General features: G+C 38.0%; 1 protein-coding gene across 2 annotated transcripts in view; it reads left to right on the plus strand.

Moving 5' to 3' along the window:
* TMTC2 (transmembrane O-mannosyltransferase targeting cadherins 2) overlaps positions 1-26,838 on the plus strand; it is a 265,687-nt gene that overhangs the window by 86,569 nt on the left and 152,280 nt on the right. For both annotated transcript variants that reach the window (XM_075496382.1, XM_075496392.1), the window contains exon 2: positions 15,810-16,380. In XM_075496382.1, coding sequence (XP_075352497.1) covers positions 15,810-16,380 — 571 coding nt within the window. The remainder of the gene's footprint in view (positions 1-15,809; positions 16,381-26,838) is intronic.

Genomic DNA, 26,838 nt, shown 5'->3' on the forward strand with positions numbered 1-26,838 from the left:
ACAATATTTTTAGAGAGAGATCTTTCTGTATTTGTGAGAGTTTCAGAAGTGTTGGGGGGATGTGCCAATATTTAAATATTCTATTTATTTTTCGTATAAAATCACTCTCCAAAAACCAAGGAGTAACTTACATGTATATCAACACCAATGACCGACTTTCTTTGTCTTCTTTCCAATCACGGATATCTGGGAGTATATACTTAGACCTGATCTGAATGGCAGGGATGAAAAGGGCTCTGCACGTACAAGTCCATTTGTATGGGAGTTTGAAGTTCTTCATCTCCCACAATTGAAAAAAAAAAAAAATCCATGCTTATAATTTCCTAGTAGAAAAAAACCCAGAAGCCTAAAACTAAAAAGCCTAATTATAATTAATTGAAAAGGTTTTCTGCAGAAGCTAGTGGCAGTGATTTGCATAAATTCTCATTAAGGTGAATAATATATTTTCTTCAAGATCCATTAAACAAGCTTTAATCAGTTGAGCTTGAAAAACATCACCATGAAACTTCAGTTTAAAAGTCATTACACAGCATCTAAAATAAGTTCTGAAAAATTACAAAAACGTATCCAAGAGACATCAGCATCCTTCAGACAGTAAGAAGCCATGTAATAAATACCAGGAGGAAGGGTGGATTGTTGTTCCTGGCTTTAAGTTAATTCCACAAAGACAAAACATGCCTGGTGGGAAGGAAGCCTTGTGTCGCCAGCACAGTGGGGTGTCGTACCGGAGTGAGGTATCTGCAAACTACTTTTTCTGCTAGTTTCAAGGAAAGAACATGATGAACTGGCAGGTATGCTACAAGCTGCAGTACCTACGACCTCTACCTTATGTAGTGGATACTCTACTGCAGGTTTGGGTTTTTTTGTGTGGTTTTTTTTTTTTTTTCTTTTTTTAAACAGTTAAGCTGAGCTGGCCATGAAAACATTTATTTATGTATGCAACATAAACATTTTTCTATATTTCTGTGCACTTTTACTTTTCAGGATTAATTCTGATTCAGTCTTTCAAATCACAGGTTCTAACTGGTTGGATGTGTTGTCTTTAACCTGTGTTTAATTAACAGCTTTCCTTTCTGAGTTAGTCCATTTGATGATAGGAGCTGTGTGAAATTCAGTTTAGAGCAACCATTATCTTCTTTTAGCAATCATTTGGGTGCCAGGAAAGGTGGAGTGGCAGAACTCAGAGTTTCTGCTGTTCTTGGCAATGCTTTCCTCTATTTAGGGCCATAAAGGAATGAGCACTTTTAAAAAAATTATCCTACAAATAAATAATAATTCTGTTTTATTAATTGATTTTTATTATTGCTGAGAGGTGCACTGGATTCCTTCCTTGGCATTTAGTGAGCAGTCATGCTTTTGTACCCTTTTCTGTTGCAGGAGCCAAATTTAAAGCTTTAGACATTGGCACTGAATCAGCTTTCTAAAGCAGCAGTTCTAAACTGCAGTGTACGTTTATACACACTTGTACAATTTATGACTGTTAAAGTGGTAGTTGGCCAGGCTGGAACTGGTACCACTGGAATTGGTACCTGCCAACCTTTACTGTGGTACCTGGTCGAAGAAAATATCATCCAGATTTTGTCCCTATTCTAGAAGATTTTGCTTGCTACTTGCTTTTTTTTGATATTTACAGTGTAAAATATAGAAATGGGGACCATGAATTTCAGGATGAATCAGGATGTGTGAGTATTAGTGAGTTCTAAAAATTTTGTTCTCTTTATCAATTTAACACTTACTGTCTGAGAGAGACCTTTTATGGTAAAAAGCAGTACCACTGGCAAGAAAATAGAGCAGTAAGTACAGCTTTTGTGTTATGTATGCTAGCAAGTTTGACTCATATTTTCCCCTGCTCATCATTAGGCACAGCATTTTTCCCTTGTGAATTTGTCTTATTTGAGAGAGCTCAGCTGTACAGGTAGAAATAGGATACACTGATGTTTTCTTGTATTATGGAAACCTCTCTCAATTAAAAAAAAAAAAATGTTTGAAGGTTCTGAATGAAAATGTAATTCATTATTACTTTTGCGGCTCTGGAGCCCAGATTGAGAAACTGATTGTTTATTTAGTAGCAGGGTGTCCTTAAGACTACTGGCAAATGCCAGTTATTTTTGAATGTTCAAATCAGAATTTGTTTCTGATGTCCCCACATCATTGTGGTATTCATGATTATATGAGTTAGCTGTTATAGCTTTTTTTTGTGACCCTGGAGAAGAAAGGGAAAAAAGAGGTTCTTTATTTTTTTTTAAAATTTATTTTACAGTATGGTGACCTGAAGTACTTTCTTTTTTTCTATTTGTCACCATTATTTATTATATTGGACCGTTTGTGTTTTATTTCTTTTGGCTTTGCTCTTTATCAGAGTTCTTTATCTTATTATTATAATTAAACTGCACCCAAAATGTTGCATGACTCATCTGTAGAGGAAAATACACATTAAAATATCTCCAGATAAACTCTGTTTTGGTGTTTTTCCCCCGTTGCTTCAATTTTTTATGCTTTTACATCTTGTTTAAAGAGCTAGTATCCCAAAGCTGACTGGTGTATGCTAAGATTTGGTTGACCAGTTCCTTTAAATATTATGGGAGGTCTGTAAGTGATGGGTGGCCCAAAACCCAAAGTCACCATTCTATTCAAATAAACACACAAAGAAAGTATATGCAAGACCTTTAACTCTTACAGGAGCTTGGCTGTGTGCCATGCTTCTGACTTAATGGAATGGCTGATTTCAGGGTTGCCTGGGGCCACAACCACAAATAAGCATATATTTCTCTGAGGTCATTGAAACCAATTTTATTATTTTCATAGCTATTGGAAATAAGTCACCTGGCTTGATTTATACATAAAATTCCAGAATATCAGCCCACGGAAGTGACCTTCAATTTAAAACTTTAATCTGTTTTGTTGGCCTGTAACACTGACCTGTAATATTAAAATAACAGCAGCTCGCGTCTCTAGAAATACTGTTTTATCTTTCTCACTAGTTGATGGCTAAGCATTCGCTTTAAGTTTGGGATTCAAGTTGAATGTCTTCATATGAAATGATCCTCATAGTCAGCACTGCTGCAGTTCCCAGTTAGACTCAGTTCAGTTTCCAGGGGGGGAAACCGGGCAACTTCAAACTCCCAGTGAGTTTGAAAACGTGATGGTGAATTTTTGGGTTTCCTGTGGGGTCCCAGTGCCTCTCATGAGCCAGGAGCTGCATCTGTTCCACAGTGATTTCTACAGGCTTTAAGAAGGAACTAGAGGGGGTGATGAAGTTGATTTGAATGAGGTACGTATGGCTGATTACATACAACATCTGGGTAAATTTTTCTAAAATAGTTGGATAGCAGTATCTTACAATATCAGTATTTCTTCAGATTTCATTAAAAGAACATGGCAGTCTACACTGAAATCTTCACATGCCTTCAGTGCTACATTGTCGTAGTGGATGGGATGTGTGGGTTGGATGCCTGTATTATTTATTAGCTATATGTCATAATTCATTTCTCAGTGTCTTTCTGCATACCACAACAAGTTAGCAACCTGGGAAATTTATGATGTATACACAGCATTGTATTATTCCAAACAACTAATTTCCTGTGGCAAGAAATAAATCTTGAATTCCCGATTACTTGGTAGCAAGATCAATGTAGAGCCCTAGAAAAAGAAGCAAGTCTTGTAGAGCAGAAACTGCTTATTCCTTATGTTACTCTAGGTTGGCTTTATTATGCAGAAATAAATACATCCTGCTGTTTTATATGGTCTGGCAAACGATAATTTTCTTCATTAAACTTTCAGTGGCTTGTAATGCCATGGGAGACAGCAAAGAGGGAGCCTGAACTCTGAAGAAGTAACCTTCCCCAGCATTGTAGGTAATAGGTATGTGCTGTAGTTTATGTAAAGATTCAAATGGACTGTTGCTCTGTGGAAAAAAAATAAATAGGGCATTACAATACTCTTTCTTAAATGATAGATATAAAACACATGTAGATCCCTAGTAGAAAACAGACTCTGTTCAAGCTCAGGCATGTGAAGGAGAAGCTTCTTCTCTCCAAGGTGAAATTCTGTATTTCTTCCGTCCTTATGTGAAAAGCTGAGATATTTGAAGAGAATACATTTGCCTTGGTGACAAATGCAACAACACAGTACCCACTGTTTTTCTGTTTCTGAAGTCTGAAAGTGCTGGCTGACCTTTCCAGGCAGTCTGTTCTCTGATTCCTTTGGGTCACCTTCATTGCACTGAGTTGCATGTGTTTCTCTTAATCTACCCATGACTTTTTTTCCCCATATTTGAAGTTTCTTCTTACTGTGATCTCAACCAGTCCTCCTTTGAATAGAGAAGGCAAAATTATCACTGTCCATTAGCAGTGCTGGAATTTTGAGAGATGACTTACAATTTCTGTCTTAATAAAATCTACACATGAATTGTTTCCCCACAAACCATTTCTGTGTTTGATGTAGACTACTGAAAGAAGCAAACTGTTCACTTTTTTTAAAGCTTTCAGTAATTTTCTTAAAGCTTTGTGTTTGATCAACTTTCCTCTGTATGTCTCTTTAGACAGAACTTACAGCTGTCATTGTCTAAAGGCCAGAGTTATGAAATACCATAACCTTTTGCAGCACTCGGGTTCGTCAGCTACCAGGAAAAATGCAGTCCTCCATTGTGCTGCTGTCAAGGATGGTTGGACTTAAATGTTCCAGTAGGGAAGTTAAGCCTAGCAGTTAAATATTGGTTTGATCTTCCAGTAGATCTTCAGACCTTCATTTTTTAGAAGGATATTTCTTAAGAAAGTTAAACCTGCTTAAAAAAAGATAAATAAAATGGCACACAAAAGTGCAAGTGGTTGGCTAGCATAGAATTGGAGAGACTTGAAAATCTGGTACTGTTTCGGTTCAGCGCTAGCTGTTTTTTGTAGTTCAGCTTGACTTGACTTAGCTGTAATGGTATTGTTTGGAAGGTTGATCAGGTACGTGATTCTGGTAATGACTTCAGTTTACCTGAATTGCTATCTGAGATCCTCTTTACTTACTGCCTGCCTTCCAACAGCTGCTCTAAAACATAGGAAGGAATAGTTTCTGGTTGTTTTGTTTTTAAGCTTGGAAGTCTAAAAAGTCTGCTGCAAGGCTATAAAAGCTTATGCCAATTGCAGTTGATTATAAAACCCTACTGGTTTCAGTGACATAAATTGGAGGTTATTACAGTACTAATGTGGATTAACGCTAATGTAGCAGAAATCAGAATTTGATCCTGTGTGTTCTGATAACATAATTCAACTAATTTGTCATTTCCTGGCTTTTTAGCTCAATCTTTGACAGCATCCAGTAAAATCCTCGAGAGTATGCTTGGTGTGGACTTGCATATAATGACAACTATAAAGCCCATATTTTCTTGCAGAAAATAACTGTGATTAGTCCTTTCGATGTCACTCCGAAACTGTTGCCTACTACCTGGGTGCTCTTAACCAAGGAATTAAGAGAAAATAAAACTTATTTTAAACACTGCTATGGTTTCAATTTCTAGTATTTCACAATTGCTATGGCATGCCACAAAAGTTGGTTTACCCTGGTAGGTCCCTGTATCTGCATAAGCTATTGAGGCACAAAGATGAAACAACTCAGTAAAACTCATTTCAACCTTTTTCAGTAGGATCAACACCTTCCAAATGGGTGGGTGCCAGTCTGCTCTATTAAAGTATGTCTATGAAGGGCATCCCACAGTGCGCCTGTAAAGAAGGTGGAGAGCTGGAAAGAGCGTAGTCCATTCATCCAGGACTATGCTGAACACTCTATTCACTAGAAGTTGTTACACATCTTTGTGGGACCAAATATTGTTTTTAATTATCTGGATTGTTTTACTTTTTGAGAGATTTTAGGTGTCATAACAATTAATTTTGACATAAGTCTGTAGCAAGTTCCATTTTTTTTTCTGCTTTAAAAAAAAAAAAAAAAAAAGCTTCCAGGAATTTGTCTGACATGTTTGTGGCAAGGCCTGAGGATAAAGGCTAACTCCAACCATCACAAATGCTTTCTAGCCAGATTTTAGCCCCTCTATATATTCTGTAAGAATTTTGCTTGATAGGAATCTGAGAAGGAAAAGTGCTGCACTGTTTTATAATTTGGAATCTGAAAAGATACTTTAAATATTTTGGTTGATTCACTTGTGAGTAAACTATCATCACAGAGAAATGTAAGCCCTGAGTTTTATCTCAAGTATATGTTAACATTTCTTGCTGCTTTTTCCATCAAGTTAAGCTTGCTTTGTTTTGTGTGTTTCCTGGGCTTTCTCTTTTTTTCCTCAGTGTTTCACTGAAATGGCAGTACATCATCTTTTGTTCATGATTATGTACTAGACTTTGGAGCTGACTCAGTATAAATTAGATTTTTTTTTTTTTTTTTTTTTTAATCCTCATGGAGGATTCCCTTGCCCTCCTAATATTATTTAGTATCTGGCTATAAATAGTGCTATGACCACAATCACCTATGACTGCATATCAGAGAAGTTGGTAAACTAGACTAGGAAGATAGTGATGATTTTGAAGACTGGTGGCATATGTTTGGTTCCTTAGACCAGACTGATTTCAGGAAAGAAAAATTTTAAGCATTGTGTTTTCACTTACCCCTTTGTTTTGGAAGTTGCTGTCTAAAAATGGTACCTTTTGTAGTGTGTTAAGTTAATATATTTGTGGGCAATCTTTCATGTACGTAAATGGGCAACTTTTGAGGGCAGTTATTAAAATAGTAAATACTAAAATACTAAACATACTACAAGAAAAAGATACTCAAGCGTTCCAGTTTCTTGCTATACAAAATAGCCTTTTAAGGCCTCAGCATAAATATTTGTAAGATACCAAAATGTGCTTAACCTAAATGGAAAATGCTTATTCTGTACAATATTATTTAAAAAAAACCCCACAAACAAACAAAAAAACACCCCACAAATCTGCTAGCATGATATCCTTTGGGTAGGAGAAGCGCTGAGGGGTGTACAGTTGGTGTGTGTCAGAACATAGGTTTTATGCATTTATGCATCTTATGGTGGGGCTGAAGTGAGGAAGAGGAGACTTTCTGGAGACAGGAGAATTTTGCGTGAGCACAAATTCCACAGCTGATAGTTTGTAGCATGGCGCGGTTTGTGCTTGGCAGTTCTGTGGATAATGAAAGCCAGGGTGGGTCTGCCTGCTCTCTGAATCACTTGGTTCTTAGAGTGAAATACATGAACATGACCAATGATAGCTGGGTCTGGGATTGCTTTTTTTTTTTCCGCTCCGCTCCCCCCCAATAACAACATTTCTTCAATATGAGTTCTAAACCAGTATAAAGGTTAAATTGACCTCTATGGATATGCATATTGTTTTAACTAAATAGATTTTAAATAACACCTTTCAGTTAAACCAGTGAAACTTTTAAGTTTAGACCAGACTGTGATTAATGAAGGGTTTTTTGGTGCTTAAATAAAAGGCTTGAAGAAAGGACCTTACACAAAATAACTTGATGCTTTTCTTTATCCTCCCCTCCCAAAAAAATATAAAAAGGAGGGTGCACGTTGTGGTTCAGTAGTTTCTCCTCTACTCATTATTTCTATATTTGTATGTGTACGTGTTCCTGGGTATTCTCTTCAATGCTTCACTAAAAATAAAAGTCAGAGTGCTGCCTAAAAATTCTTTCAGGCTTTAAATTTAGAGTGCATAAGAGGCGTGGGTTTAGGCATAATTATGTACAATCTCCTTGAACTTCCTGAAAATGCTGTGTCAAAATATAGATTGAAAGAAAAAAAAGGTAATTTTTCAAAAATTAAATTGCTGAGCTGCTTTTCCTCAGTATAGTCTGCCATGTACTGAAAAGAACAGAGAAGTGGATAGTCATGGGACTGATGTATGACTGATAAACTCTATTCTGTAGTGGTACAGTATGTGTGCCTCCATTTTCAGATAATGGCTTAAGATGTGTGTGTCTTGGAAAGGCTTTATGTATATTCAGAAGGTGGCTTTTCAAAAAAAGTAGTTTAATATCCATACTATTAATCTGGTTAAGAAACTCAACATGTCTACTCTAACTACTGTATTCTCAAGCCTTAAAATTTCTGTCCTTGTACTGTTGTGAGTTGCTGCATGGTGAAATGGCAAAAATTATTTATGTTTTATTTTTTCAAAGGAATGTGGGGAGGGAAAGTAGTATAGTGCCATATTCTACTGCAGAACAATAAATCTAATAAGGTCTGCTGGGCCCACTTTTACCATCTAAAATAGATTTGAAAAGGGCAGCAGAGGTTCCAACTATGAATTCTGACCATGCTTCAGAAGCTGGTATTACATATATATATATATATATGTATGTATGTATAAATAAAATAAATAGTGAGTTATTGCTAGGCAGTAGTTTGGCACTGAAGAATACTTTAAAGAATAACTTTGAATGTGTATTTGAAAGAATATGCTATCAGGTAAATACGAAGTAGCTTGAAGTCTTAGAGGAACAGAATTAGCAATTTTGTGTTGTATGGTGAGTTGGGAGAGAAGCTAGCTTATGAAACAGCTGTGAGAACAGCAGAAAGCATTTTCTGGTTTAGGAATTTAAGTATTTTTTCAATAAATGTTTTTTCACAGACCTACGGTACCTGCTGTGGTGAAGAAACTCAGGAAGCAGACACAAAGACAGGAGCCCTTCTTCTCCCTCTGTTTTTATCTGCTCCCTCCTGAGAGGAAACTGATGGTATCCCATTGTTTAGCATCAGAAAATATTAATTACTTCTCTCACTTCCCTCCAGCATGCATTTTTTACCTGTGCATGAATAATCAAATAGTACTATGCCAGGCAGTTGGTATTAATTAGGGTTTCAAATTTCACATAGTCCATCTCTTAGTGGTTGTTATGTCAGGCTAAAGCTTAAACTGAGAGGGAGTGAGGTGCATTTAGGGTTAATACTGAGGCCAGATTCTTTCAGCGTATGAGGACACACTTAGAAATGAGAAGGCTTGTACTATGGAGAATTATACAGTTCAAAGCCTTTATAGGTGGCTTTTGAAATATTTATGTTCTGGGTGGAAAAGATTTTTCAGGCCATCTCAACCTTCTTGTAACCAAAATGTTTTGAACCTTTAGTTACTTAAAGTTTTCAAAGCTCTTTTAGTCAATAAGAAAATCAATACATGCAGCATACTTCAGTGTAGCTAAGGCAGTGCCCAACAGCGTTCAGTGTTCTATGTAAGTACTGCCACCGCTTCCTTCTTCCGAATAACACCGGGCATCTTCAGTCGCAAAGGTATAAAGTCTAGAAGTCTGCAGCTGATGGGCTGCTGAATCGCAGCCTACTGGTGGATGAAGTCAAACCACAGCTGATGGAGTCATTCATGGAAATAAACAAGGAACAAGTTACCTTGCTTAGATGTCTCTTTTTTCGCACTGCATTCTGCAAATTTATGTTGCTTATTTTAAAAGATCAGTTCCTTTAAAAGACTTTGTGCTGCTTAGAAAATCTTAGAAAGTCTGTATGTCTATACTGTGCTACAAGACTATAACCTTTCTCTGTGATTTTTTTGCTGTTTATTTTCTGGAGTGTTGGTTTTTGGTTTTTTTCGTGGTTTTTTTTTTTTTGTGTTGGGATTTTTGTTTGGTTTGGGTTTGTTTTTTGTTGTTGTTTGTGGTGTTTTGTTTTTTTTAAATTTCTCTTTGTCTTCATTTTTGGCAGCGGTTGCAATCATGTGGGGACATAGTTATAGTTGTCTCATCTATCTTTCCATTCTGCTTCTATCTAATTCAGAAAAGTTGTACCCAAGAAAGTTTTATGAGTAAAACACCACTTATAGTCCTGTTACTTGTAGTTCCTGTTTATTCTGGTACTAAACTGAAGCTGACTATGAAATTACTGTTATAGGACAGTAATAGTCCGAAAACTGTAAATAATATAATTTGTTAATATATTCTCCTGAGGTCCTATACTAACTATGTATTCAGTTAATAGCTTTCACTAGCAGTTGCATGAGATAGGAATGTTACATTAAAAATATGTATTGTCTTCAATATTTAGGCTCTGAGTTTGATGCATTCAGGTATTTCTATACAGTTAGAAAAGGATCATACTATTGGCAGAAATTAACTAAGCACTAGTTTACTGGAACTTTATTTCCCTTTTGTGATATTAGGTTTTCCTTTAATTAATTTAAAATATGATTTGAACCTAGGTGTTTTTCTTCAATTTGTTTGGTATGTATAGTCCTATTCTCAGAGCCTAGCCAGCAGCTCGGGATCCCATATATCACTTAGCTAGTTGTTACCCAGTATTTCCATCTGAAAACAGCTGAGTTATTAGCTGTTCCTTAGAGATTCACCTAAGAAAATTCGCTCTTAAGAGAAACTGAAAGCTGTAACTTGAAATCCAGAGGATACACAGAATTTGGTCTTCTGCAGGTATCTCTAGTTGATATACAATATAGAGATCTTTTTTTGAGAAGTGGCATGGATAAAACTTTATTGTCCCCTGGATTTGTAGATAAATTCCACTTTCGTAACTGTTGAGAAGGAATGAACTTTAGTACAGAACATGTGAGGCATAATTGCCACCAGAAATCTACCAGAACGGCAAATAGTTCCCTTGAGTCTATAATTAAACATTTAAATGAATGAGTTTTCATGTACTTATGCTTATTACTTTCTTAAGACGTCTCTATGTACTAGATAGTATCCTGTGAATACAGCCTACAATGTATATTGTAGTCTGTGTGCAAGTACGAGAATTGTGTGAAGTATGACAAACTCTACTCGCCTGCTTTCTGATCAAGCACCTGCCTAACAGCCTGTAAGTAGTTTGGAGGGGTAGACTCAGCTGCTGTATGTTCTGGGGATGTGAAGCTGTTTGTACTCCAAAAAGTAGGCTCTGGCTGTGTTTTCAGGCTTGTTGTCTATACAAGTAACATATAATCTTGAAAGCATCCTTAGGATGACTTGTTAAGATCCACTGTAAAAATACTCTAGGGTGCTTTCCCATTGCTATTTATGAAAAAGGAGTAAATGAAAAATATTCTAAAATGATCTTGAGGAAAAACAATGAAGAACCTTCAAGCAGAGAGTCCATCACTGCCTATCTATTTTATGTGAGAGAGGGCTGGTCAATGGCTTCCTGTGTGCACATTTGGGAGTTCTCCTTTTTCTTTAAAATATGTTCTCTACTTCAAATGCTGATGTTCATTTTCAGCATATGGGGACCATTAGCAATATTGAAGCTGGACATATGGCTTAACGCGTTAAATCACTTTAGAATGTCGCATCTGTTTTTTTACCCTGGTGTTAACACCTGGATCAGTTTAGCACTAGTGCAGAAGTTTAGGACATATATAGCTGTTAATTTTAAAAACATCTGGGATTTTTTGTGTGTGTGTGCATGTATATGTGCATGTGTGAACGGCTGGATCTCTGGCATCTTTGACTGTGATGAAGAAAATCTTACTGAATTGCGCTAAAGGTGTGTACTGACCTAGGCAAATAAGCGGTTTATGGCAGGAGGCAGAAGGATTCTTTCAAGTGGATTAGAAATTATGATTTTGCCTTTACAGCTTTTGTCTTTCTTCAGAATTCCATTTTTGAAGAATTGATAGCTGATTCTTCCTTTTTTTTTTTCCTTCCCTCTCAAACCCATCCATTTGTTGTACACTGAATAAGATATCCCACTCTCCCGGGATGTGTGAAATGCGCAGGCATTAAAAATTGAAGAAAGCAAGTTCCCTGACTGAGTCTGCAAACCTTATCTGAGGCTGCTTGAAAGTAAAAATGCCAATTGTGTTGGAGCTTTGAAAAATGACTTTCCCTGGTGACCTGCTGCCTTTTAGCGAGAGCAGAGTTTACGGCTCTGTTTAAGAGTGATGAGTGCAGTTGGAGAGTTTCTCTTGTTATGCCCATTAGCAAGATTGGACTAATCTGCGGGACAGTAACCTGAAGGTAAACTGTGAGTGAAGGAGAAGACAAGGCTAATAAGGCATTTTGTAGTTTCCTTTATTCCAGAGTCTTTCCTGGAGCCAGCAATTAATATTATTTTCTATCTGTGGAGAGCCCGGGTTGCTGCCAGCGCGGGAGGCTTTACAAAGGACATGTCAGCGCTACCTGCCAGGCCGTAAAGAGGGACTGCTTTCAAAATTGCTGTTGAAATCGGTGACTAAGCATCAATACTGCAGCAGAGTTAACATCTTGTTAATTTAGTAATTAAAGAAAAACAAGGCCTTGCCCCAGCCAGGAGCAGGGAAGCCAGGGGGCAATGGGGGGGGGGGGGAGCAGCCGCAGGCATCGGGCACCTCCCTGGGTCTGAGGCCAGGCTGGGATGTGGGCCTGAGGATGGGCCGAGCATGGCGGGGCCCCAGCATGGCAGGGCCCATGGCCAGACAGGGCAGGGCTGTGGGGAGCTGGAGAACAGCCCTGCTGCCATGTTGTTGGGGCAGGGGCTGGCGGCCCCGGTGGGCTGATGTGCGGTCCTGGGGCATGGGCAGGGTGGGGGGAGCCTGCGAAGAGGGGTCAGGGCTGTTGAGGCTTATTAGTGCCCTCGAGGTCCTGACATGAGCAATTTAGTACAGTTTATTTTTATTCTTCTATTTTATTAGACACAAAGCTTGTATTTCTCTCCCCTTCACTGAGATAAACATTTCATTTCATGTTTTTACACATATATATCTGGGGATACAGATGGGCACAGCCCGGCTGGTTATGAGTGGCCTGGACTCAGCCCACCGGCCGTTTCCATCTGACCCACAGTAATGGTGTCCAGGGTGTCCTCCTTAGTGTTACTGAGACCTGTTTCACTTTTACTTTCGAGGGCAAAATGACATGAGGTGCCTGGCCCCGGTATCTCAGATGCTCATATTCCTGCATCCTCCTGCGCAGTCAAGTATAATGTTGGCCAAGTGTGTTTTTTATTACATTTTATAATGTGAAACAGAGTAGTTGTTGAATGTTAACAAGCAACCTATGTGAGACTTGCTTCTTTGCTGTAGGACATCTAGCTTTGCTCTTGTATTAGACTTTTCTAATATCCCAAAACATTAGCTAGACTTTTCTTTTACTTTCAAGCATTTAGCAAAAAAAAAAATAACCATATGGGAAGAACTTTTAACTTTATTTCAAATTTTGACTCATAAAGAATACAACATTTGGCCTGACTGAACCACTGTGTAAGCTGGAGCTGGCAGCTTCTGTATTTTTCGTGCTGACTGGCAGGTACTACAATCTGTTGCCTTTCCATGCACGAGAAACCAGGAGTATTTCAGAATTGCCTGCTGAAATCCGTACCCAAATACAGGGTGATCAATACTGTATCTTCAAGGCTTTCTTTTGATTTTTTTTTTTAATTTTATTTTTATTTTTAATAAGAAGAGGACTGAACAGGAAAGGATCAGGGTTGCATCAAGTTTGTTGCTAAGGCTGTAAATAAAATTTGACTGAATTAATGCCTTTAGAATATACAATAGGTTTCTTTATGATTTGGAGAAAAGCAGTTTACTTTTGGTGGGGTGTAGTCCAATACGAGTATGTGCTGCATGAAAAAGATGGGTGTGACAGCTGTTCGCTTAGAGGGAGAGGACTGGTCTCTTTTCTTAACAAGTGTAGCAGTGTAGTGTGGAGTTGTTTTATACATGTGTACTAGAGCTGCAGGTCTGTGGTTGTTTGTGTTGTGGGGTTTTTTGTTTGTTTTTTTTTTTTTTTTTTTTTTGAGTGGTTACATGAATTCAAGTATGGGAAATGGCCACATATGCAAAAGATATAATAAAATGTACTATTTCCTGGGAACGACCTGTGCACCATCTAGGCTCTTTGTAGCAGAATGCTCTGCCTCAGGGGAGGGCAGTTGGGCTGGCAATATTACTGCCACTTAGTTCTGTAGGATTTCCCCAGGAAGAAACACTTTTGCAGTTCAAGGTTTCAGCTCTAAATCCTGACATCTGATAGCCATTCTTAGCTATGCTCACTGTTTGGGAGTCTGTAGTCTAACATACTATGTTTTTCTTCGAGAAAGGACTCTTTCTAGCCTAACACCTGCTTTATTCTTGCTGAATTCCTAGTTTTCTTATGGTGAGTCTGAGAGTGATAGTACAAACTGAATTCACAAAGAGAGGACTTAAATTTCAGGAAAGGACTACACTGAAGGACAAGATAAATAATGTGAAAACAAAGATCTTGTTTTCTTCCAATGTTCTTTTGTGACTGGACTAAAATGAGAAAAATGTGTGGGGGGTTGGGAAAACAAATACAAGCAACCTGATCCACTGCATAAGCAGAAGTCAAAATGAAAATTTGCAAGTATTCTAGAAAGCATCATCAGATCTTTAAAGGATTTAAGCTGACCTCTCCATAACCTCCATATGTGCAGAGACAAAAGGACATGCCGAGAGGGAGCATGTCTGAAAGCATTACAGCAATGTGCTCCGGACAATGGAAATGCTGAGCTGCATGGTATTTAGAGTATTTGCATGGAGATTCTGTGGCATAGTAGATCAGCGTTTGAGCATTTTTCTTTACAGAAAAAGACAACATTCCTGAAACTAGTACCATAAAAAAAGGGGTTTGGATACAGGTTCCAAGGGACTTGCTTTATTGGGGGTGAGAATGTGAGGGGAGTCTTGGAGTATGAATTAGTGTGTTTCAAACATGAGCCTGAGTTTCACACCAATTTTCTTTCTTCCTAATCTGAATTGAAAAATTGTTAATTATGGGAAGATATTTATTGGAAAGGCAGAAAGAAGGAATGAGTAAAGAATTAGATATAAATCATCTCTCTTGTTTAGTATTTTTAATAGAAGTCTTGAGCTGGCTGGATTCTTAATTACCCTGGTAAAATAAATGCTAAACGAGTTAAGCTCAGTAGTAACAGCAATGCATCTTTAAAGAATTGCTTAAATACAACTTTGCTTATGAAGGCAAGTAACTAATTAAATTCTAGTCATCTTTTTGCGCTAAGCAGGTCTCACACCTTCTCCCACAGCATAAATTTTAAATGCAAATGATTTGATTTGTACAAACATTATAGGGGACAGATTTTTACAATACTGAATTAGACATGGAGACTGCTAATGGCTGGCACCTGTCCTTGCCAGGGTGGTTGGAAACATAAATGCTGAAAGCTGCAGCATTTTTTTTTTTTTCCAATCAAGCTGACACAGACTTGAATTCATAAGCTTATACAACCTAAAAATATTTTTTCCTCACTTGTAAATATAATAATTTTAAAGAGAAGGTGTATTTTCATCTGTAAAATATTCTGCTGTCTGCCTCCAGCAACGTGTTAGCAGAAAAAGTTGTCTGTCAAAATATGGACGAGACAGTTGTGGGAGTGCCCCGTACAGCACCAGAGATTTGCATTCTCCTACTGACTTCTGTATTTATTGTTCAGCCATGTCAGTGAGATTCATTCCAACATCTAAATTAAAATTTCAATATAAAAGGCCAGTTGGGGTTTTAGTTCTGAATTACTGGCGGATCCGTTGTTTCAACAATAATGTTTGTCAGTTTTTCATATTTCTTTTACATTTTAATTATAACTCATCAAATCTTAACCAATTACTCCTGGGTTAGACTCAGAAGAATGTCACTGAAGGGTGTTTTAATTTAATGGAAGCAGCGTAACATCTGTTTCTAATGTTTTAAAAGCCAATTTATATGGAAATTTTGCTTTATCGAGAAGTCAATAGATACATAGTTTTCTAACACCTCCCGTAGAAATTCAAAACTTGAATTAAAACAGCACCAAAGCAATGCCATTCTTTCTTGTGGTAGCAGTGTGATTGCGTTTTTACAGCCTTTCATTTGTACCCTTTTCCTTCTGCTGAAATGAAGTTTTTATTTGTGTTTTGTAGTCGAGCTATCAAGACAAACCAGGACCTTCTGCCTGAGACGCCGTGGACCCATATCTTCTACAATGACTTTTGGGGGACACTGCTCACTCACAGTGGGAGCCACAAGTCGTACAGACCTCTCTGCACGCTCTCCTTCCGCATTAATCATGCTGTCGGAGGGATGGACCCATGGGGCTACCACCTTGTAAATATCCTGTTACATGCTGCAGTCACAGGCCTTTTCACAAACTTCTCCAGGATCCTGTTTGGGGATGGGTACTGGACCTTGATAGCAGGCCTGCTGTTTGCATCTCATCCGATCCACACGGAAGCTGTAGCGGGGATAGTAGGGAGGGCAGACATTGGAGCCTGCCTCTTCTTTCTGCTTTCCCTGATGTGTTACATGAAGCATTGCTCTACCAGAGGTTCCTCACCGAGTACTTGGGGCTGGATCTTGGGAGCGGGGCTGTGTGCAGGATGCAGCATGCTGTGGAAGGAGCAAGGAGTGACTGTTCTGGCCATTTCAGCGGTGTATGATATCTTTGTGTTTCATCGACTGAAAATGCATCAGATCATTCCTGCTTTATACAAGGTGAGTCTCCTTTTCTTTCTCCTAAGTTATTCGTAAGGCACCGATCACTGTTAAACAGGTGCTAAATGAGTTTTCAAGTACACAATAATTCTTAGTAGTTTAGTCAACTCCCAAAAATAAGCACAGATGTCTAATGCTGAAAGAACATTTAAAGCAGTTTAGGATGGGGTTTTTACATTTTGTTTAAACAATGTGTTGTTATCCATTGCTATTACTTGACACTGGGGATGTATTTTTTTTTTCAATTACTTTCCTTGCTTCCAGCAGCTCCCTCCTCATTCTGTTTACCGTCGAGCACTGGATATCTGGCTGCCTTTTGCAAAGAATTAATTCATACTCTGATCCTCTTGTATCTTGCAAACTCAGCTTAGTTTGGTCGGGCGTGCGAGTGCGGCAGCTGATATCATCTACAGGCTCCCTGAGGCAAAGATAGAGCTCTTATTCTAGTTTAACAGAGATGCATAGGACTTGGGTGCATGCCTTTGGCATGTATTTTTTCTCACCCTAGTAGGAGCTATGACTCAAATGTATTACTGCCTTAACAAAATAAGTATTTCTCATTTTTTAACTTCTTGCCCCAGAACAAACAAGTAAAATAAGCATACAAACAAACAAGCCCACCAAAACCCGATAACTTCCCTCTCCCAAAACCGCGTGTATTTTAGTGGTACTCAGAAACCCCAGCTGAAATCTACTCATTTACATCAGTTGCTGTACAAATGAGTAAACTGAGTGTATGTAATTTTATTTTCAGTGAAATGGCTTTCTTTTAGAAAAATACTGACTTAACAAAAGGAAAATGTTTCATAGGGATGTGTGGTGTCACATTTTTCAGTGAGACATAACCAAGAAAAGCAACAGAACAAAATAAAGCTTTGCAATCCATCTCAAACATCATGATTTAAAAATTTTGATTTCTCACTAAATTACTAGGCTACCATTTCCTTGCATATCTGTTCAAGCTGAATGCTGCTAACCAAGTTTTACCCAAATGCTAGGGAAGCCTCTGTTCAGTCATTTACAGTGATGAGGAGCTCAGCTGGGAGCTTCAGTTATAAAGTATCTTCTGTGAGCCTTCTTTTGTACTTTGTTTTACAAAAATCATTCACAAATTACATAAATTTGTAAGAACACATCATCCTGCAGGGCTTGGGATGCCAGGAATATCTTCATTAACCTAGCCTGTTACAAGAAGTGTTTCTCTTCGAGTACTTGTCTGTATGCTGCATGTCTGTACTCCCAACTTTGCATGGACTCTACCTTGCGGTTTCCTGTTCCTGAGCACTCCATGGGAAGTAAAGAAGTGAAATACAAGCCTTTTGTAAGGATAATCACTATAAATTAAAATTAAATAAAGACAGGTGTCTCAAAGGGGAACAAAGGTAGCACCTTAAAAGCAAATTAAAGCAAATGCTTCAGTCTTCTGGAGACCTTCACGCTGTATGATAAAAACATTTTAGGGCAATAAAATGTTTTTTTTTATTGATGTAATCAATAAAATGATTTACCTTAAAAAAAAAAATACTGAAAATAATGATTCTAGTGCATTGCCTTCTTTTCAGTCAGTATTATTATTCAGTCAGCACTTTCTCACTGTGTTTATATTTCCTTTGGTCTTTGAGTTTTACCCTTTCACATAAAATACTGTTTAGACAACGTTCAGGTTAGTGAGACTGTCTCTGGCCTGCTCCATCCGAAAACTGGACTTTGTTTTCGGAGGATGCTATTTAGTTGATATTGATGGATAGTTTGAGAATAGCCAATGCACTTGGAGTTAAGAAATTTGGGTTTTGATTGTAGCATGTCTGACCAATGCTTGACAAGTTCTGACCATGAAGGCAATTTAGATGCTGTCCTGTTGTTTTGAAATTACTTTTTATATTTATTTTCAAATAATTTCAAGATGATTACGCTGTAAGATTGGCATTTTAAAGTCATATCCTGACTCTTCTGAAATCATTAGTAAGAACAGAGCTAAGTTTTCTTACTAAAAGCTTTGGTTTTAGTTTGGTTCTGTGTGTTAATACATACAATGATAAAGACATGGGTTTTTTTTGTTTTGGTTTGTTTTTTTAAGTTTTGTATTTAAAATAATCAAAATAAAACCCCAAAGTATGTAGCCAACATTAATTTTTGCATTGTGCAGAATTAAAACACAGACTCAAATAAAAATGAAGAAAGCTTTCAACCCTGCAACTCTTTGGGATCGTTTGGATGTTCCCTTTTTCTTGCTGCTGCTTTGGCCTTAAGTAAAATGTGTCCCTAGCAAGAACTGACAAATTCTTTCCTCCTAAAACAAACTGTAAAATCTCCTTAAGCAAACAAAATCAACTTTTGGATTAAGGGTTGGGTTTTTTTTTTTCCCCTTTAATATTGTCTACACTTTTTCTTTCTTGAAAAGACATTCCTGCATTGCAAATTGCATGAGACCAGAGTAGCCATCTACAGATGAGTCATCCTGTGTTACCCAACGGGCTTGAGCATTTCAAAAACTAGAGTATGGTTTAAACCAAAACAAAAAAACTTCTCACCAAACCCACCAAACCAAACCACATCTTGTCAGAGGACTCTTTATTAGAATGCCTGGACAATTAGAAAGAATTATGTCCATTTACCTGTTCTGGAATTTGTGCTTTGTATTTTCCCAATGTAAACACCAGGGGAGGGCAACTGGAGAGAAAGGGGGGAAAAAAAAAAAGACATCAAAAAGAGCAGTTCAGGAAAAAGTTATGGTCTTTTGTAGTGCATTAGAGGGGATAAGTGTAGAATGGAGCCAAGGAAGAAAGGAAAATAATTTTAAGAGGTGGTTAGCTTAAATCTGTACTAAATAAGTAAACAGTAATGATATGAAACTGAATGCAGAATAAACAGCATGCCACTGCAGCTTTGTAATGGAATGGTAGAAAGGAGCTACCCCTGTCAATCTACCTAACCTTAAGCTAAACCCTGTCCAGTGGAGCTGACACAACTGTTTCCTAGGCTGTGCTGCAACTTGGAACTGAGAGGAAATGCAGGTAAAAAATAACCCTTAAACACCCCCTGCCCCCCTCCAGATATCCCAGATATATCTCTAGGAGTTATTTGGAACCTGAATCAATTCAATTACATCCAGTCTTCATCATTGCACTACAAACAGCTATGCTGGCAAATACTGAGAGGAAAGCTGAGGTGCAGGGGCAGAAACAAGGAGCGGAGAGTGAGGGATTTGGGGGAGTGGGTGGTTAAGGACCTGGGTTGGCTTGCTGCCAGACTATGGCTTTCAGCTTCTATAAGCCTTTTCAGAATATACCACTGGGAAAACTGGGACATTATTAATTATGTTTAAAGAATAGTAAAACTACTAACCTTCTTCAGGATGGTTAGTGAAGGATGAGCTGGTAAAAGCAGCTTTAAAAATGCTCCAGCAGGTGGTAGGAGATGGCGTTGGGGTGACAAACCTGTTTTTTTCCATTTTGTTCTTATCTTTGGGCAGAGTGTCCAATAAATACGAAACAGTGGCTACTACACAAGACCAGTAGCTGTTTACTGGGCTCACACCTATTATCATGTGAGTCCTGATTTGTTACATCAAGTACATGACAGCATCCCAGTGCGATCTGAGTAGACTGGCAGGGCTTCTGAACAAGGCAGCTACAGAGCAGGTCCACCAGCAGAGCAGATGAATATTACCCCTTATTTAGAAGCTATTCTTAATGCATTTTAAAAATGTATATCGTAGCTACTTATTAAACTGTCCAGCTCTTTTCCCTATCATCTGCGTATTGGTTATTCAGTAGAACTTGGCTGCTGATTTTTTTCTTTTTGCCAAGTCTTGTATTCCTGTCTGCCTGTGATGCTCTCACTTTGGCTGGCAAAGTTGTCAGTCTGGACCCAGTTTCATTTGGTTAGCTTTATTTTATTCTGTCTGACTCGCTTTCGAAGCACATGCAGCGAATGTATTCGCTGTCTTTAAGTCAGCAGATTTTGATGGAAGTGTATTTATTATGGTCGTAAATGAGTTGTCTGAAATGAGAGCAATTAAAAAAATAAAAGTGGTGCTTTACTGGTGCAAAGCATTCCTTATGGAAGAAAGTTAGGCTTTTGTTTGATCCCCCCCCCCCCAGGATTTTAGACCTTGAGTCATTTCCAGTGTAAGCTGCGTAGCAGGTATGCAGATTGATTGAGTTGTCATGTATCATAGGTATCAGATGATTGTACCTGTCAGCAGCTAGGCTTGCACACGTTAAACAACCAAAAATGTAAGGGTGGGAGGGGGGAACCTGGATACGGCAGAGAGCTGTGATCAAGTTTGTAATTATAGAAAATATGCAGATTCAGAGGCCTAATTCTTTTGTACGTGCAATCTCCAGCTTGAGAGCAGAACCATTAATCAACATTGCAGTACACAGTCTTCTGTCCAATTAGTAGTACAAAGCTAATATAAACTCTACTGTGGTGCCCTTTTTTCCGTTTTTTTTTGGGGGGGCGTTGTTTTTGGGTTTTTTTGTGGGAATGAAGCTGGACAACATTAGCAGTCAAAAAGGTGGAGTAAATGCATTTGAAGCTCATTTTTAATATAATGGTAATGATAAAATATTTATTGCTCTGTGGTTTATGTGTACAAACTGCCTTACAGAAATAACTAAACCAGATGTATGTTCCACTCATGTTCCACTGCTACAGCATGGTACCATTTTACCAGATCAACATATTGTTAGTACAGGGGGTTTGTTGTACTAAAATAAGGAAAACTCTCTTCCCATCACATATTTGATTAAAATCCCCCCCCAGGAGGTCTGTCTCGCATGTGGAATTAGTTATTGGTATCTATAGCTTAATGTGAACCACAAATTGGATTGCAGGATGCATTATCTAACCTTCTGTGCTATTATAACAGTATTGGTTTTGTAAAAAGCAATTTTATTGGAGGCCTATATTTTATTTAAGGTAATGATGTAAGCCTGGGGCCTCCATAGATGACATGGTCAACCACCAAACCAAGTTTTATAAAACAATACTTTCTTTTATGGTCTTGGAACAGCCTTAGTTGTGGGTGACATGTATGATTTCTGCTCAAAATAGGACTTGCTGGTATTAGATAAAGCTACTGATTTTTGAGAACACTCTAAACCTGAAATAAGCCACTTTCTGCATTCTTTACTCTTTGAAGTCACTACTTTTAGAACTATCGTGCTTTGGAAAGCAATTTCAAAATAAAATGCTGCTCGTTTGAAATTTGCAGTTTTATCCTTCTCTTCTGAGGAGCTCTAAAGCCTCAGCAAGGCAGTAGTTGGTCTTGCTGTTTTTTTGCCTCTTCTCCATCTACAAGTTATGCTGTTTTGCAGCAGTGTTTTATCACTATTTAAAATCTAGCTTGATGGTTTATTTTCTACTTATTTTCTACAATCTAAGGAATTTTATTATGCTTGAACTTTCCCACAGGCCTGGATATTTTGGCAGGTCTGATCTGTAAGATATTATTTTGTGAGTTATTTCTCTCAAAGGCTTGCGTGGGTATGGTCCCGCCTTAGTCCTGTGTCTTTGAAATACAGTGTTCAGACTGTTAAGGCAGCAGCCGCTCCCTCGCAGGACAGCCGTCATCCCTGGAGTCAGATATTTAGTAAACATACTTTTCCTTGAGACTACTTTTGTCTCAGTTAAAAATAATAAATAACTCACAGCTTCAAAACACGACCTGATCTCTTGCAGGTTCATTTTGTCTAACAAGAGCTGCATAATCAAGTGCGCTAAGCTGATAAATGTTGCGTTTGTGTGCTGCCGCATAACCTTTTGCATTTCAAGAGCTGAGGAAAAGATTGGGAACTCCATTGCCAGCTGGGACCCAGTTTGTTCCCTAGCTGTGATCTCTCATTCTGCGGTGGTCAGCTGGGGGTTAATTTTTTGTGGCAGCTTTAAGCCTGTACAAATTGTGGAAATGCTGAGACGAATGTGCCTGCACATACATTGCTCATATTTGCGGATGAGCCAGCCCGCTGCTTTTCTCTTCACTCTGCTGGATGGCAGCAGCATGAGGCCTGTATGGTCTTGACCATCGCTCCCCCTCCCCCCAGCAGATATTTCCTAGACAAAAGAAGCCTTTTGCAATTTACTTCTTTCTTGACAATTTCAGGTAGCTAATACTGCTGTTTCCTGTAGTTCCCACAGCTCCTTGCTGCTTTTCCTTTTGATCCTGAAATAAGAAAAGCAAGATTGGCCTCCACTATCTTCCTTCTCAGAGATACTGATCTCCTGCAGGTCCCTGTGATGTCAGTGGAGTGGTACTGAATTGGACCTCAATATGTATAAATAGCTGCTTTTTTCCTGAAAATATTTTCATGGAGTGATTTAAACCACTGGAACAGATCACATATGACAGAAATACGGCATCCTAAGGCAAATTTAGCAAACGTATTTTTTTTTTTTAAATGAGGAATCGTAAGATATCTTGCCGAACTCACTGGCTTAAAATAGATTATATTTTAACATTAAATCTGTAATGTCTTTATTGGAATTGCTACTAAATTCTGCATTACTTTTGTCTACCTACTTGAAGTCTACAATAATATTTTGGAGACTATATTTGAGAATTCCTCCCTGGAAAGATGGAAAAGACAAAGGCCTCTTTACTAAACCAGTAAGTAAATAAAAAGAGAAGCCTTTTCATATTTACAGAGACTGTGAAGACATGAAGAACCTTCAGTTTAACAGAGAGGTGTTTTGCTAGAGAAAGGTTGTCACTGTCTTCAGTCTTGCATAAGATTTATACTGCATGGTAACATGCAAAGTATGCTGTGTTCTTCCAGTCTTCCCCCTGGCTTAAAAAGGATCTCTTTTGAGGCACCAGAGTGAAAAAGCTACCAGGGGCTTTGCACAGTTGGTGTTAGCACTTATTTTTCATTCTGAGGTTACATGCCAATTACTAACATTAAGAAGAGTGTGAATTTTTTATGGTGTTGTTTAATTACAGGGTATTGGTGGGTTTGCTACTTGCTGGTTTACAAAACCTGTGCAAATAATATCAGGCTAACAATGTTACTCTCCTCGCTTTTAATGTTTTCAAAATATTTAATGAATCAAGTGAAAGCACCAAATTTACCATAGTGTGTAACAACTGTGTTTCAGAACATTAGGAATATTTTCAGGTGTTGTTTTTTCTTCATCTTAGTGATTATTTTAGCTCCCTAATTGAAGAAACTTTGTAAAACTGTGTTTTTCTAACAGCTGGCAATTTTCCTGTTTAAAATATCAGTATCAAAGAACAGTAAAATTTCATGCTTTTTGGTAGGGGTGGTCAATGTATTAAAGTATTTTATGCTGAGATAAGGGGACTTGGGTGCCTGTGAACTTTGAGGGATAAGAAATATATGCAGCTTTGGCCCATCTTCAATTTTCTGTTTATTGACGAGCTGGAAAGCCATGTCCCTTTTCCCTCTAGCTCTGCTTCTTCCATGAGTCAGTTGTCCGGGTACTGGCCACAAAATGGGAAAAACAACATACAATACTAAAGCGAAGTGGTGTCTTAATGAGTTAAACGTCTCCTGGTGTAATTCCTTTCGTGTAGATTTGCTTCAGGAGTTATGCCTTTCTGCTTAAACCTATTTTGGTGTCTTGGTTAAAATGCATGCATTAATGATCATATTCATCAAGTATGTATCCCTTGTGTTTAAATGCTGGACAGAAAGTTTATACTTGTGCCTTGCATACAAATCTTCAATCATGAGTACTTTACATTAGCCTCCTAATGTCATGTTTAGGCACCTCAATGTCCTGATTTGATGAAGTGCTGAATGCTTGTGGCTCCTGGTGGGCTTTACTGAATGAACCCATTGCACTTGGTCGATCACAGCTAAATAGCAAGCTAGACTATCTGCTCCCAGCAGTCAGGGCATGCACTAATAGTGTCAGGAGAGAAAAACCTGTAAGTATGTCCCCAGTCAGAATCAAATAGATTAGGGAGCAGGTGCAGCTTCTGGATTTTCCGAGTTCTGACTCCCAGCAGTGCTTTACAGCACCTTCGGGAAAGATAACACTGCTGAGCGTATGTGAAGATCAGGCTCCTGATTTTTTGAGCATCTTAACTATAGTCACCTAAGTTTCAGAACTGTAGTGCTTGGAAAGCATTGCCTGACTCTATTTGATAGAACTGTATTCTCAAAGACAGTTGTCTTCCTAGAGTCCTACCCGAGAGAGCCATTCCTGGTACATGAGCATGAGTATGAGCTCTGATTCCAGAGCTGGGAGAACGTTTTGAAGGAGCAGGAACATACACAAACCCTGAGCTACGAGGGAGACTTTTATCTTAGTATTAGGTTTAATTTTGAATTTCCTGGCTTATGCTTATTTTTATTTATGTCATAATGATTTAATGATTACAAGCACACTTTTTCCAAGCTGAGTGATTCTAAACATTAACCTATGTAGATAGTTACAATATTAAAAAGGGGGAAAATACAAGTGTATGAGATTTATGGTGGAAACAGCCAGTTGTGATAGAAGGCAGCAAACTTTTTCTGGCATATTTACTGGGGGAACTGAATGATATTTTGTACATATGTCTGTATTTCTTTTCCAGCTGCAATGTAGATTAGGTACGGGGAGGGAAGGAACCCAGGCTTGCAATTCTGTAGCTAACTTTATGGGTCAGTTGTTAGGAGGTAAATTTCTAGCCTCACTAACCTTGAATGTCTCTTAGAAAAGAGAAGAATCCCTTGATGCTGCGGATAGTCCACATGGGGAGGAAGGGGAAAACAAAATATTTTTTGTTCCTAAGTTTCTAGGAAACTAATTGAAAATGCACGAGGAAATTATGTTAAAATTATCCAGAAGCTTTTGGGGGAAGGAAGAGAGAATTTGTGTACCTGGCTCTTAAATGCCAGGTAGAACATATGTACATTTTTATGATCAGAATTGTAAGACTTTCAGACACATACACAGATCACTTCTAAGGCTGTAGATTTGATTGGGTTGTGCAAAAGTCAGAGCTTCTGTGACATTTAATCACCGAAGTCTTGTTTTTCTCCTTGACAATAAAATATGGAAATAAATTCCCATAGCAACGAAGTCTTTAAAGTGAGTGTAGGAACATATTGAGTTAATAAAGGCAATGAGGGAGCAGGGGAAAAGAGAGGGTAGAATTGTATCGAGTCTCTGTAAATTCTTTCTCTCCCAGAAAACAGGACTTTGGGGGGTTATGGATAAATTTTTTGCATGTTTTAGTCTGTGTGTTTTAAAAGTATCCTGGGCAGCTTGTACTGCTGTAGAGCACAATGAAGCTTGCATCAACAGTAGTGTTTATTTAGTAGGGATTGTGAGATTACAGTTTATTTTTAAAATATATGTTTATTGTAGTTCTATCTCTTAGTTGCAGAATTTTCTCCTTAAAAGACATTATTAGAAGTGGCAAAAGCCTGCCACAAAATAGCTCTCATGAGTTTTAAGATAGAAGCAAGGCCAATTTTTTTAGCTTTAGTTCTTGCTTCTTTGGACTACTTTATATATAGCATTTTTGGCTTCTTGTAATTTGAAATCAGCATTAGCAATTTTGTAGAGTCATGTTTTTTGTTGCTTTTGTTTTGTTTTGTTTTTAAATATATATTTTTACTTCTTCTGACCTGAGCTATTAACCAAGAACTTGACTCTTTGTGGGTAATTCTGGTTGAGAATATGAATTAAAAAATACCTGGTTCTGTGATTATGCAATCCTGTTTATTTACGAAGAAATCCCAAGTATAATTTCTTCCAGAACAAAAAGTATCAAAGTACGTATATTTATCCCAGTTCTAAAACCCTTTCAGCTAGCATTGCAGAGCTCCCTCTTGCATTTTATTCAGGGGGAAGTTACCTGTATAATGTATATTTTTACTTCACTTCCTTTGCCCCTTCTCTGATCTCTTACTTATTCACATACATACATATCTCTCGTGGAAGAAAACAACACCACAACCCCTCCCCCCCCCCAACAAGCTAAACAAAAAAACCCACTCAACACAAACAAAAAAACCTGAACAAAATAAAAAAAACCACAACCCTTAAAACCAAAAAAACCACCCCACCTTCTGTCCATGCATCTTTGTTCTAGTAGTGAGATCTTTCCTTGGAAGAGGAAATCAATTGATTATTTCAATCAACTTCTGTAAAAGATGTTAGTGGTAATAAACTCTTATCTCAAGTTAGATCTGTACCATACTTATGCAGTTAGTGATAATGGTATAATGTGAAAGTATCCAAGCTGGCTAACTTAAGGGACCTTGGTACAGACTGCAAAAATGGGTCTAAAGGGAAGGTAGGTAGATGGGTTCCTTGGCTGCCTTTTACTAGATTGGTATTAGCGCACAAAGTTTGAAGCTGGCCAGGCAGATACATATACGCTGCTCATGATTTGACCTGAGTATTTATGAACCCTCTTTTTATCAGGACACCCTGTAGTCAAAATAACTTAGCACTGTAATCATTTTAGGCCTTCCAAAATCAGAAGGAAGT

This window comes from Mycteria americana, chromosome 1 (genome assembly GCF_035582795.1).
Source record: "Mycteria americana isolate JAX WOST 10 ecotype Jacksonville Zoo and Gardens chromosome 1, USCA_MyAme_1.0, whole genome shotgun sequence".
Taxonomy (NCBI): Eukaryota; Metazoa; Chordata; class Aves; order Ciconiiformes; family Ciconiidae; genus Mycteria; species Mycteria americana.